Source organism: Cibotium barometz, chromosome 20 (genome assembly GCF_041138505.1).
Source record: "Cibotium barometz isolate CiBa-2024 chromosome 20, ASM4113850v1, whole genome shotgun sequence".
In the NCBI taxonomy this organism is placed as follows: Eukaryota; Viridiplantae; Streptophyta; class Polypodiopsida; order Cyatheales; family Cibotiaceae; genus Cibotium; species Cibotium barometz.
Window position 1 is genome coordinate 14,671,300 of NC_141065.1, and position 15,315 is coordinate 14,686,614.

General features: G+C 41.8%; 1 protein-coding gene across 1 annotated transcript in view; it reads left to right on the top strand.

Annotated features, from left to right (window-relative positions):
• LOC147627560 (uncharacterized) overlaps positions 1–10,713 on the top strand; it is a 62,070-nt gene extending 51,357 nt beyond the window's left edge. The window contains exons 8-10 of the mRNA XM_086814475.1: positions 8,170–8,286; positions 9,993–10,058; positions 10,194–10,713. Coding sequence (XP_086670601.1) covers positions 8,170–8,286; positions 9,993–10,058; positions 10,194–10,304 — 294 coding nt within the window. The 3' untranslated portion in view covers positions 10,305–10,713. The remainder of the gene's footprint in view (positions 1–8,169; positions 8,287–9,992; positions 10,059–10,193) is intronic.
• The last annotated feature ends 4,602 nt before the right edge of the window (positions 10,714–15,315 follow it).

The window sequence follows — 15,315 nt, forward strand, 5'->3', positions numbered from 1 at the left end:
TACCGGTCAATTCTGGAGGGCGTTGTTTGACAATTTTGGTACTAAATTGAACTTTTCCAGTGCATTTCACCCACAGATAGATGGTCAAAGAGAAATCTATAACCAGTTGGTTTTTCGACGTGCTGAAGTGTTTATGTCCATGATCAGCAAGGTAAGTGTTCTAGAATCATATTTGCCTTTAGTTCAAGTAGTTTTGAATGATTCATTTTCTTCAACTATTAGCGGGACTCCTTGTGAAGCAGCGTTTAGAAGACCATTCCAGTCGCTTCTCGGAAGGAGATTGGCTTTATCTTGGGATTATGAAGCAACAGTTGAAACAGTGGGCAAGCGATGCCCAAGGTTATCGTTTGGAAGCTTTGGACCTTTTTCTCTACAGTGAAAGGTCAATGAGGTGTCAATGAAGTTGAAGCTACCTCCGAGCTGGACTATGCACGATGTGTTTCATGTCAGTTGGCTACAACCATGTGCTTCAAGCATGGATCCAACCAAAGACAAAGATAGTTTCTCACAAGGTTTCAAGATCGAGGGACTCACAAAGCGGTTTGGCTTGGCAAAGAATTCTTCGAAGACTATCTGGCTTTATTGACGGACTATCTAGAGGTGATGTAGCTTCCGTCAAGTTAAGCAAAAGGGGATGTCACTTGCATCCCGCACTTGGATGCCACGTGGACATATCTGAATAGCAAGTGTAGGACTAGGAGTGGAAACTGGTCCCATGTGAGCCCTAGTCCGGGATCAACGAGTCAGGGTTTCACTCTAAGCGTCCAAGGTCAGGTGTACAAGTCCCGTACATGGTTTTGGTCAAGTGTGCATTGTCCTGCAGATGAAGCAGTGCCAGTCCATACTGTGGTCTCCCTCTGGAGTAATGTCAGGTGTCTTGAGTGTTTGGTTTGTAGTGAGATGCCAGGCATCGGTCTAGAAGCATGTAGAAGGGGGCAGCCCTTAGGGCTACCCTAGAAAGGGAGTGGTATCCCTTGAACATGGGCACAGGGTAGGCCTTAGGCCACCCAAGGGGGCCAAGATGGCCCATGGCCTTTGCCCACTAGCCAGGAAGGCCTGGGCAGCAAGGCAGCCAGGCCTAGAGGGGTTATAGGCCAAGTCGGCCAGCCCCTGGGCCTCGGCCAGCCTGTCGGCGAGTAAGGCTGGACAGCCTGGGTAGGCTATCGCATGCCCTAGGCATGGCCTGGACACAGCAGAAAAGGGGCGGCCACTTCCAAGTGTGAGAAGTGCTGCCCATGAGGGTAATTCAGGTCGTGGGGTATTTTCCTACAGGCTCAACCCCTGTTTGAGCCAGCTGACCAGTACCATTAGAACTTATAAAAGCATAGGCATGATTTTCAGTCAAGCATCTGATCATTCACAAGGGGTTGCTGAATTCGAAGGGCCAGGACAGCCAAGGGGAGCTCTCAACCAAGGTGAAGGTGAAAGGTCGAGAACCAGATTTCATTTGCAGATTTGCATCATTCTAACAAATCAAATGCACCATTCGTGGGTGGGGGCCCTATAGAGGGTATTCGGGACCCAATACTGTACCTGACTCCCTCCCCCCTCCCCCCTCTCTCTCTCTCTCTCTCTCTCTCTCTCTCTCTATTTGTGCACGTCTCTATCTATCTTGTGCGTTATCTTTGTCGCAAAAGATTGCTGAATTCTGACAATGAAGTTACCTATTCTATTCACCAAGCTTCCGCATGTTAAAGGAGCGTCATGGGCAGATCACCGTGTAAAAGGCATCATAGTCAAGGTGCCCTTGGTGCTTGCTAGTGGCAAGAAAATCCAAATGAAAGATGTGGTTTATGTGCCAAGCATAAATAAGAACTTTGTGTCATTGTCTTCTATTGCTATGCAAGGTTTGCATGTGGAGTTGTATAGGTTGGATACCTATGATTTGCAGGCACATAATGTATGTTCAATTGCAAGTGATACTTCCTCTATGCAGGCAATTGAATTGTGGTATGCACACTTTGGGCATGTTAACTTTGGAAGTTGCAAAATGCACCGAAAGCCCTTCCCTCGTGATGGTGTGGTGAGAGCTGAAAGTAAATTACAGCTCATACATAGCGATGTTTGTGGTCTGTGAGGACTCCATCCTTCGGAGGACACTTGTACTTTGTCAATTTCATTGATGACTACTCGAGATTCACATGGGTGTATCAAATGAAGGAGAAATCCGAGGTATTTATGCATTTTCAGCACTTCGAGGCAATGGTTGAGAATGTTGTGGGTTCTAAAATTCACACTCTTGGTACAGATAGAGGAGGTGAATATATGTCCAATGCTTTGAAGGAACACTTGCAGGGGAAAGGCATTAAACATCAATGCATGGTGCCATATACTCAAGAGGAAGAATAGATCTTTGATCGAAATGGCTAGGTGCATGATAAGAGGTAAAGAGTTGCCACACAAGGTTTGGCTTGAGGCACATCTTATGTGCAGGTCATGTACTAAACAGATGCCCCACGAAAGCCTTGAAGACCATCACACCGCTTGAGGCTTGGCATGAGTGGAATCCCAAAGTTGATTACTTTCGTGTGTTTGGTAGTTTGGCATATGCACATGTACCCCAAGAGAAAAGGACCAAGGTGGATGGTAAGGCCGTGAAGTGCATTATCGTGGGCTATAATCATGTGAGTAAAGGTTATAGACTTTATGATCTCTCGACTCACAAGATTATCATAAGTAGAGACGTCATATTTGCTGAAAATTTGGTTCAGCCTCTTGCCTCTTCACATAAGCAAGATTTTGGTGACGTGGATGACTTGTTTCGTCATCATGTGACATTCCCACATACTGAAATTTCTGGACAGCAGGGTTTGGGACAGCAAACACCTCCGGATGAGCTTGGGATCAGACATATAGGTGTTGATGAAGTTGTAAGGGATGGTTGGACAGCCATAGAAGAGGCTAGAACAGTCCCTAGATGGCTGATCCATACCCTTGAAGAAAGCAAGCTTGGTGCTCCTTTGAGAGGAGGACAAGGGAAGGAAGAAGAGGTGAACCAAGTAGGCATGAAGTGGATTATGTTGCATGGGTAGCATGTTTGATTTTGAGGAACCGTCCTCTTATGAGCAGGCTCATGGCAATGCGCATTAGGAGACAACCATGCAGGAAGTGTATAGTTCCATACAGAGAAACAATACATGGGAACTAGTTGACCTGCCTGCAAGCAAGAATGTGATTGGTATGAAGTGGGTGTATAAGATCAAACGAAAGCGAGATGGATCCATTGACAGGTTGGTTGCTAAAGGCTATTCCCAAGGGGATAAACTATGAGGAACCTTTGCTCCAACTTCAAAAATGACATCCATTCAAACAGGCATTGCATTTGCAGCTCACCATGGTTGGGATCTTTTGGAAGAGGTGTATGTACAACAACCTCTAGGCTTTGTGGTTGCAGGACATGAAAGCAAAGCATGGCTTTTTAAAGAAGGCACTCTATGGCCTCAAGCAAGCTCCTCAAGCTTGGTATGAGAAGATTCATGCACATTTAGCTAGCCAGGGATTTCAGAATAGCCCCATTGAGAGTACACTTTATGTGCAGAGAGATGGTTCAGACATTGTCTTAGTCATTTTATATATGGATGATGTGACCTTGATAGGGAACAATCAGTTTTCAATGCTGAATTGCAGAAGGCATTTGAGATGTCAGATCTTGGTCGGTTGCATTTCTATTTGGGCATATAGTTTATGCAACATGTTGGTGGCATTTTTATGTCCCAAACAAAGTAAGTTTGGGGGCTTTTGAAAAGGTATTGCATTGAGGATCTCAGGATTGCAAGCCTATTGCCACACCGGTTAAGACAGGGATAAAACTCAGTAGCTTTGATGCATGTGAGCCTTTTCATGCTACCATGTATAGCTAGGCTGTGGGATGCCTTATATATATTTGTGTTCGACATGGCCATATATAGCTTATGGTGTTTCTTTGTTGAGCAAATTTATGCATAGTCCAGCGAGTAAGCATTGGTAAGCATAGCCCAGGGAGTAAGCATTGGTAAGTTGTCAAGCGCATTTTTAGATACGTCTAGGGTACACAAACTTATGGATTGTTCTATGCCAAGGGAGGTGATTTTCACCTTTGCACTTACAGTGATTCAGATTGGATTGGTGACTTTGATACACGACAATCAACGAGTGGTTTTTGCTTTTTGTTGGGGAATTCTTCTATCTCATGGCTTAGCAAAAAAAACAACCTACAGTGGCGACATCTTCGTGTGAAGCTGAGTAGAGCAATCTTCACAGCCATGGTTGAGGGCATATGGCTGAGGAGGTTGGTTGAGTGCATATGGCTGAGGAGGTTACTTGATGACTTGTATGCATGCCATCACTAGGACGCTACTCACCTACTTACAAACAGACAGTTAGAGTGCTCGGAATCCAGTTTTCCACGAATGCACCAAGCACAAATAGGGTACATTATCATTATGTGTAGGAGGCTTCATGCATTTGATATTAGTCTCATCTATTGTCCATCACATGACAACTTGGCAAATCTCTTCACCAAGGTGCTTCCTCATGAGAAGTTAGAAGCTTTTTACAAAGCTTTGGGCTTGATTCCTTTTGGGGATTGATCTACTCTGTACATATACATTTCCACTACAGGGGGGATTTGTAGGAGAGATGCATATTTGCAGTGGAGTTGTATGTAGGAGTTAGGAGGTACTGGTGCTAGGCACACTAGGCCTTATAGCATTTTAATTTGAGTGGTTTTTAAACCCTATGGTCACTTACACCTTTATAGGGACACACAGCACATTATGGTTGGACCCCTTTGGGTCTTTGATTTAGGGGCTTTTACTTCAGTTCATGAAATTTTCCCTCACCCACACCCACCCCCACCCACTGACGTGTGAGTTTCCAATGCCAACTCTAAGCTCTCTGCGTGCTCATCAAGTCCTCTACTATATGTGTGTGTGTGCGTGTTGTATCCATGTGGAACAATCTCTTCATAGCCATACAAGCTAACAAGCAATGATACATTGGTTTAGGCAGTAGGTTCAAACCTGTACGGTTAGGACACTGGAGAAAGTATAGACATGAATCGATAGTTGTACGGAAGGTATGGGTAGATACACACTTTGTAAGATATAGGAGAAAGTTGGCAATAATGATTAATGTGAGCTCTTTTAATGTTTTTGCAACCGTTAGAGTAAGGTTTGCCAAGCATATCAAGGATTACTCTATTTTGAAAAAGTCGGTCTCATTGGTAAATTTTTTCAATGTAGAGATTCACGACTCATCGAAGGGTTTCCATATGTTGAGATGTCTAGCCCAAACTTTGTAAAAATGCTCCAGGTGTCCTAATGAGTGTAAAACTCATGAAAAACAAGGTGCCCAAATGACACTTTGTCCACCCTCCATAGGTGAGCGTGAATCCCTTTACAATCCGGGATGCCCATCTTAAAAAATGTCATGTAGAACACTTGGTTTTCTAGAGATAGAAAGAAGAGTGACAGAATCACACATACAACACACACGTGTACTAAGCAAGATGTGGCTGAGCATTGAGAATGAAGATGTCAAATCATAGCCCTATGACCTATTGTACACTCTTGGCTAGCACTTCACCTACGAAGAAACCCTATATGAAGTCCAGCGTCAAAGAAAGCAGATGTATATGACGATTTGGCTACCCATGTATATATATGCACCAATGCTTCAAGTTGGCTAGTAGTAATGTTGTTGGCTAGCTATACCCAATTGCCACTTCACCACCACCACGTCATTACTACCACGTGGCAGTGCCACGTATCACTTGCCTTGTTTGACTCTGCTTGTCAATTGCTATCTGACTTCTGGCTTTGCCTTGCATACTCGTACTATTTCAATTAATGATGTGAACACCATAATAAATGCCCATGTTAAAGCTTGTATTCACACGTGTGACCTTCCGCACAACATAGGGAATGGGCGGGGTTGTTTCCCGTGCAGAGAAAGCAAGAAAGTTCCATGTGCTTGCCAAGAAACTTTGTATGGGCACCTTCCCAATGGTTCAAGGGTGCCCGTAATCTCTTGTATTGGATAATTCTCCGTTCCTAAAGCTTGTACGACTTGTTCATGAGGTGGGCGTCCTAGTACCTTTCCACAAATGTGAAAATGAAAAATGCTGGAAATGGTGATATCTCACACCTCACCCGTGGTACACAAAAGATAGGCTTGTGGGCAGGCGCAAGTATCATGTGGCAAGTGATGATGTGGCAGGTCGTGGACTTAGTCGACAATTGTAAAATAAACCGACTAGTAGCATTGGTGCACATATATATATATATATATGTGTGTGTGTGTGCGCGCGCGTGCGTGCACATGTGGGTAGTCAAATCGTCATAATCATCCGCTTTCCTTAGCATTGGACTTGATAGATCATTTCTCTGTAGGCGAAGTGCTAGCCAGGAATGTAGCCATCATAGGACTGCAGTTGACGTTTTCACTTGGCCATATCCATTGTACCAGAGATTCAGTGGTCTCATAGTGTGCGGGATCTTGGGTAGCTTGGATGAGCTTTGCTTGGATCTTTTCCTTTTATGGAAGGCCCGCAGGGAGGTGCCATGTGGCATGTGACGACGTGGTAGGTCGTGGACCTGGCTGATAGCAAGAAAACAAACCAACCGGTAGCATTGGTGCATGTATATACATGGGTTGCCAAATCATCATAATCATCTGATTTCCTCAACATTGGACATCACAGAGCGATTCGTTGTAGGCGAAGTGCTAGCAGTGATCGGGATCTTGGGTACCTTGGATGAGCTTTGCTTGAATCTTTTCCTTTTATGGAGATAGGCCCGTGGGTAGGTGCCATGTGACGACGTGGTAGGTCGTGCACCTGGCTGATAGCAAGAAAACAAAACGACGAGTAGCATTGGTACATGTATATACGTGGGTTGACAAATCGTCATGATCATTTGATTTCCTCAACATTGGACGTCACATAGCGATTTGTTGTAGGCGAAGTGCAGTAGGGAGTGTCCCGGTCATAGGGCTGCACAGAGTCGACGCTTTCACTCAGCCATATCCATAGTGTTAGATATTTAGTTGTATTACTTCTTTCTTGTACATACTACAAACAGTAGTTTAGGACTCTTGTGTGTGATTCCCTAGCACATAGGTACACGTGGTCTACATCTCCCTTGCCTTAGACAATTGTCCTCAACTGAGAAATTTTAAGCCATAACTTCAAAAACCATGATCTTGAGAGTGTCCAATGCCGAATTTCGGTATTCCAAAACACAAGCATGAAAGCCTGATCTTGATACCGATGTAATGGGGTCCAAGAGTCACAATGTCTCTCTTGGATAAACATAAAGATGCACATACATATCTATGTATGTATGTATATACAAAGATTCCTGGCTCTGTATACACCATTACCAATACATGTGAACTTTACTGATGTAAGCTCACTAAGAATTTAGGCACTCCTCCTTGGTGCCTCTGGCATGGGAGTTGAATCCTTGGATTGGTGCACAGACTTCAACGTGCCTCTGCAGATCCACTGGTTTTGGGCACTGACTACAAAGAGATCCAACATGCTTCCTCAAATCCAGCTGCCACCTATGAGCTAGCCAATCATAGGGGTTCTTGGGGATGGACGTGGTTGTCATCCCACCACTGGGCGTATCCCACATTGGAGGAAGCATATCTTCTTACTCAATATCCTTGTCCTTGAACTCCACTGGTTACACTGAACAAATGAATTGAGCTCAGACGCTACCAGGTGCACCTCTGGTGGAAACTCAGATCACACATAATGGAGGAGAGCTGGGCTTAAGTCAGAAGTTTTCCCTACAGATACAGCATGCGTTAGTCTTTACAGTTGCCATGTCTAGCTGTGTCTGTACATTGCTTACTCATATGCGCCCTTTATATGTCCGATGTCCGTGCACTGCTGATTTTACTTGCCACAGCTTGGCCTGTATAGCCTGTGTTTGTACAGTTGTCACCTGATGAGTAAAGTGACCTCATAAATATGGATGCCCAGTACCATGATTCTGATTGGCTTGTTCATCATCATTCTTGTTCACAAATAGTACTCCAATGGCTGAGTAACCTTTTTTCATGTCTAAGTAGGTTGCTTTTCTCTTGCAACAAGGTTTGTAATTTTTATTGGTAAACTCGAGTACATGTGAAGTGAATTTGTGTTAGGAAGCTGTCATGCTCATATTTGCAATTCTGCAGGGGGCAGCTCGTCGGTTGAATTCTCCTTTAAAGAACACAGAGATCGAGTCAGTGGCTGGTCCTGAGAATGGTCCCGAACCTTCTGATCCTCAGAAGAAGTTGCATTTTCGGAATGATGTGAGTTTTGAACTATGTTTTCACAATCCTACCCTATGAATTTTTATTTATTCCTTTCACTGCAATTAGTTTTTTTTCAAAAATTTCTTACTTTTTCCCCCAGTCTCTCTTTTTTATGAGCTTAAATGTGTTTTCTTGTACTTCGCATGAATTTGATCAATTTATATAACGAAAAGTTAGTGACCGGTCTAGATCATTATTCATGACCCTAAGGACTTGAACCACAAGCCTACACTTTGGTACAAAGCATGAATTACCATTCTCTCTCATATCCTCTGATACCAGTCTCCCCTTCCTGCTTTCCATAACGGATGCCAAAATTGAAGTGAGCCCAGACATGGAAGGGGCAGACAGAAAAGATGGGGTGGGTATTGGCACATATACAGTGGGTATGACCTCACAAATTTTGTGCCAGACAGGCAGGAAGATTGTGGGGAAGAGCGATTACCAGAACTCGGACCTGTCATCTGGAGACCAGAAAGAAGAGACGTGGATCAAGATATGGACCTGAGACCCTGCCAGAAGACCAACGGTATAGGAATGTGTAGTATATATATCTCAAGGACCAGATCCAGACAAAAAGGCATGGGCAGGCCAGTTTCTGGGCGATCTAGATCCCAGACAACCAACTTAACCAGATCCAGATGGTGGGTAGGCCGGCCAGCTGGCCATTCATCATCCGATAAGATGATAGCAGTTCCAAGAGAGGCGGAAAGAACAAGAGGAGAAACCCCATCCAGCTGACAGCAACTTAAATTCCTATATTGGCCACTTAGTTGTTCTGCAATCCCAAGAATTTGCACGAAAGTTGGAGAAAGCTGAAGGCAGAGACAGAACTAAGCAGAAACTAGTTGTGGTAGTCAAGTAGTGATCCGAATATCGTGATTTAAGTCGAACTTTTCAAGTTTAGTTTTTGCCATTTTGTCAGACACTGATATTCCCTCAGTATTCAGCCTTCAACACTCTCATTCTTGCTATATATTTTGTTTATTGGAGTTCAATTGCTTGCATGTTTCCATGTGGGTGCTTGAGAAACCACATGGGCCATTTAAATGGGTTAACTTTGAAGCCTTACAAGCTAAGAGATGACCTGTAAGCTTGAGTTGGTTCTCTATATGAGGAAGGCGAACTTCTTGTGTTGCAAGTGGGCTCGCACGAGTTTCTCGAGTCTTATCATGAACCACGGAGGTCTCTTATATAGCGAGAAGTCAGGGAAGTTGTATGTTTTCACTGTTGACAAACTTGCTCTCCTTCAGCAAATAAATACAAAATGATCTATGGCAGCCAGCAAGCTTGGCTGCCTGATGTGTGGATTTTACGGGTTGCATTGGTTGGAGGGCGGGATGCTCTTGACACATGATTGCCACTTGGCCTCTTAAGGTTAAAATGGTACCTTGTGCTTCCAATGACATGATTTGGATGGATACGCTATGTCATCAGCAGTATGGTTTATTTAGTGCTTTGATATTGTGCTGATCAAGGCTGCTACATACATCAAAGCAAACTTATTAGTTTTCAAGCCGCCCCACCCCAACAACCAACCCCACATCCTGGGAGGCAAAACCCTTCACCACTAGGCTAGACGCTCGTGGACACTAACTGTTTTCAAGCCCTTAACCAGCCCATTAGATTTCAATTTATATCAAAAGGGTGATCATTTATTATCTTAACTAGACTTTGACACATGGTTTTGTGGCATGTGCCAGTCTGCGGAAATGGAAATTGGGGACGTGAATAGCGAGTACGACTTTGGAGCCCTGCAAGAAGGTTATGTAAGTGTTCCCGTCTTCTATTCCCTCTTGGCAAGGTTGCTATCTAATTGTAGGCTAGTTGTGGGTGTAGCCAAAGCATCATATTATGGTAGACCAGGAATCAAACTCTTTGGCAAATGCTCTTAATGTTTGCAGGTAACAATAACACCGCTTGGATTAATGATGCACTTTGATCCGGAGGTGTTCGGTTGGGCAGCTGAGTGGATCTCTACGTCGGTTGAGTTCACAGCATCTTCTGCTCTCTAGACCGGTGACCTAAAGTTTTTTTTTCACCATATACAACGCACAAATTCTTTCTTCTAATTATTTTAGGGTGGACATCAAGTATAGATATCTTGCCTATCATCCTTTTTACAAAGTAGAGAATTTTGTGGCCAAATATTGTGTGCTCAAAAGGATGGACACACTCACAACTTGGTGCCTTCAATAGGTTACTTTCTTGTAACTTGTAAACTCTTGGGTAGTTTTTTTGGGAAGGATTTGAGAGACCTGTAGGAGATTGTGTAGTATCTTGAGTTTTCCTTGGAATCTCAGTTGCACAAATTTGTTGTCATGTGGAGTTCTACCCGAAAGTGAAGGATAACTCTTAAGACCCATATTGAGAAGTGATTGCCATCTTGAGTTTGTAGAGGTTGATTTTGATGACACTTTCTTTTAATGACCTCTCTCTCTCTCTCTCTCAATTTGATCGCTTTGGTATCATTGGCCCAGTCTTTATTAGTAGACACTTAATACATCTATCTTTCTCTCTCCCCCCTTTTGATTTAATCCTTATTTTGTATGTCCCAAAGAAGCATGCGTTGAAGCTGGCGTATAAGTCAAGGTAGGCATTCTTACGTCGAATGTAATATATATTGTTCTATGATTATCCCCTCGAATCAGAAAAATAGGAGTGCCAATAACATAAAAAACAGTTAAACTGCCGGAAAGCAAGGGCTATCCTTTCTAGCTGTTCTACAGCAGACTGGACCAGGCCTGGAGGAGTAACTTATGGGGAAGGCATCTAAGTTAGGGAAACTTCTATTCGAATCAAATGTGTGACTTTGGTCAATTGAGGGCATAGGTCTTCAGAAACCACCAAGTGGTGCCAGATCTCAGTGCATGTGCCATGTCATTTTTTTAAATTTTTATGATTGAAAAATGCATTTGGTTTCATCGCTCCAAAATTGTTTTCACATGCGAAGTACCTCTCTGTCTTCTTCCAGTACACTTAAATTATATCTCTGCATCTCATTACAAAACTTTGGGGTTGTCTTTTTGGTGAGCGTTTGATGGTGAGCTTTGTGGGTCACTGATATGGTAGCGTAGTCCGCACCCCCCTCCCTTCCCTTTTCTCTTACCTTCACTGATATAGTGAGCTTTTGTTTCATGGGTCAGTGATATGGTAGTGCATGCTAAAAGGCCTAGGAGATGGATACGGTATGCTATGCACATATCAAGTGCATATGAGTTTCCTATGATCAGTTGTTGCAACTTTCTTGAAAATAAGCTCAACCCTATTTCATGTTATCTGTTTTAATTTAAAGCTTAACTTAATGGTCATTGTAGGTTTTTTAGATTACCAACCTTATCTTAAGATTTCAGTTACAATAGATAGCACACAGCAAGGAAGAACCTACTCCGAAAATCTAGAATTAGATAAACATAGATAACATTCATGTACACACTATATTTTTTAGTAATTTAAACGGAAAATTCACATTTTGTATTTACAAAGATTGATCTTTGCTAGGTTTATGGGTGTAAAAAATGCACAGGAGGGTAGTTGCATGATGCAACATCAAAAGAGACGTTTGTTTTGGTCTCCTCCATTGTAAATTACTTTTTTGTTTGAAGTTGACTTGTGGTCACTATTTTCCTTGAAATTTTGAGGATATATTAAATTTTAATCATGATTCGTTCAAATTGGACAAATTGTGAAATTGTGAAAGGGATACAATGTATCCATATGCCATCTGTTTGTGTTACAATTACGTCTTTTGTAAGCATTGACATATAGATGCACAAAACGGCCTTACTGTATGATTTTAGCTTTTGCTTTCATAGCAAATGAGCTCCTCAGTGCGACAATGAGGGGGTGTCATACGAACTCTAGGCTAGTGCACCCACACAAGAAAGCTACTTTTACTGCTCTTTGACAAGTCTCCATGACACAAGTGTTCTTAGGGTAAGAGAGTAAGCTTGATTGAACAGCTTTGGCACACCATTGCCAAGGATAAGTTCAAGGGCTTATTAGCTCTATTCTAGTGTCTATTTCTTTCTAGGCACTGGGCCTACCCAAAGTTGCCTAAATGTCAACCAAAATGTATAGAATTTTGACGTCTTTTTATGTGATTGAATGAGTGTTTTCTTCACGTTTTCATTGTATTTTCCAATTTTTGGACTTGATTTTCTTGCATTTTATAAGGAAATTGCGTAATTGGTGCGAAATGCGAAAACTTACATTTAGAAGCTCAAAAAAGTCCCCAAGAAGAATTTTCGAATCTTCTAAAAAACAATCCAAGTATGCATTTACTTTTTAATGAACCCTCAAAGTTAGGAGTAGCACAGCTATAGTTAAACTCCATAGAGAGCCCCCAAAACGCTATATAATAATAATAATATTTATCCTTATTTTCTCTTTAGAAAAAGTAGGCATGACAATCTACCTCAAACCGGTGTATTTAAAAATTTAAAATTCATGTACTTTCCATGTCTAATTTTGAAAAAATAAACGGCATTGAAACGTGCATTTGCTGACCAATCATGGATTAACAACGATCGTGTTTTTGACAAATCAGAGCATGCCACATGTCATTAGGGGGAAATTTGTATTAGAACTTCTAAAGTTTCAATTATGCCAGGTTAAATTTAAGGTATAATCCGTCGGGTTAAAATTTAGTTGCTGATGATTTTTTGGAGTAGAGAATTTCTTCGATCTCAAAAATTGTTAGCAACATCAACGATCTTACCTAATTAATAATTGTACTGCATTCAATGACGTCAGTATGAGTTCTTTCTAATACGTGCTAGATATAAATAGCTTTTTGTTATATTCTAATACATGACTGGGGACCACTTCCTCTCATTTATTCCAAACAAAACCACCCAAAATCACCTATCCCTTCATTAAATTAAAGGCATGGAAAACCATCTTATTCCTATTTGAGTAAGTAGGGCTAAACTTTTAATCTACCTCCTAATGGATTTCTTATATGAGTCCCTTTTGGTGTCTGTATCCCCCCTAATGTTAGAAGGCAAGGTCGGGCAATGGTTTAGATTGCTCAACCCTATGGAAAAAGCTTACTTACGATGCACTTTCATAGTTGTGTTTGTCGTAAACAGAGTGAGATAGAGCCCTATGACTTGAATTTATTACCTAAAGAAGGAGGATAAAGAGTCTCTTAGAGATTACATCACAAGAACCAAGTATCTCCACATGCAATGTAGTATTAAAGAAAGGCTAAGAGTTCCTTATGAGCATAAAGCTCCATGACCACCTCTACCAATCCAAGAATCAGTCCATGAACACCTCTACTAATCCAAATATCACTCCTCATCAACGAGTGCTACTGTGAGGCAATCAACTTAAAGATAATCTATAATAAACTATTAACGACTCTGTAGGTTAACATGGCTTCACCCACCCGACCTATTGTAAACGTGCTTTGTCATCTTACCCATACAAACATACACTTATCCTTTGCAAGATGATGTTGGAACATATAAAGCGGCCTTACTCTCTGTACTTAATGTCAAATAATGAAAGCGTACGGACTCTGTATACATAGTTCCTTAAGACTAGTAATAGAGGTCGGACAATTTTTAAGTTTGGTCGGCCTAGTATAAAAACTAAATAGAATAGATAGTTTTGTTGTGTAAATAATTTTTGACAATAAGTATAATGAAGTAGGAACCTTAGTTAGGGCATGGGCAAGTTCTATGGACCTTCATTTGTATCATTTGATCATTTGACATTTGAATGAACCTTGGAGCCTTGAGCTACCATACTTTGACTTATGGAAGGCTATTTCATTCCCATGGTGTGAGATTAAACCACTTACGCATTAGGTGTGATTCTTGCTAACTGTATTTAATCTACAAAATGATTTGTCCCAAATCTCAGCTTTATGGTCACTCCATTTCAGTTGGTATTAGAGATCTTGTGTTTTGATCCATGGTTCCATTGATTTTTGCACATTTTTGGTTAGACTATGGTTCTTAGACCAAATCTGAGTACATGACCAAATTTTTAAAAGGCTATGGACTAAATTTGAACTAAATGGGAGTGATTAGTTGTTAATTTTTTGATAATCTCATTTTTGCCTTCTCTTCTAAGCTTTTCCATGGCTAGGATTCATCACAGTAGCCGTTTGCAAACACAACCTTGGGGCTTTGATCGAGGACATTCTTAATAACACATAGAGCACCATTTTGAGGTATTTTTGAGGTGTGGATTTTTTATTTTTTCTCCCTCTTTTCATGATGCCAAGAAGCCCTAGAAATGGTGATCTTAAGCTTCTAAAATGTCAAAGAATGATTATGCACACCATCTACATTTGGGAGAATTGTGTGTGTGTGTGTGTGTGTGTGTGTGTGTGTGAATCTCTCCAAAACCTCCTAGGAGGCTAGTGCCGATTTCTAGTCCCATATGTGGCATGAGTTGTGGTTGTTGGTTGTGGTTTTAATGTTTGGGAGCTACTATGGACAATGGAAGAAAGCATTAGTCCATGCTCAGTTGGTTAATGATATGAAATTGTGGCATGAGTTTATGCTAAACTCATTGTAATTATCTCTACTTACATTTGAAATTTATATACACCAACACTAGACATTGTACTCACACATTACATTTCCTAGAATACTAGTGATGTGTGAGGGTACCTTGGCATATGACGGAGAGGTCAAGGGGAGCATGTCTTGAACCAACCATGCCGTTAGTGCTTTGGTAAGGTGGTATGGGAGGGGATTAGGTACTCGGTGTGAAGATGTGGCCCCAACTCTTTCCTTGGACATAAACTTGGTAAGAGGATAGGAAGATCCTGGTTAGGATATCGGCAAGCATCAATGCACTTCTTCGACACTTGAAGACTTCAAAGGATACTTGCATGTAGGCAATGGGGCCCATTTATGGACACATTTACACATGAATTGGTTAAAGAGTTTGCATTAAGTGATGCTAATTGATGCATGTAATGTGTTCAAGTGCAAGTCATTGATAGAGTTTTGGATTGGCTCCTATAGGAAAATTGAGATTTGGCTTTAAGTGCAAAGGGTA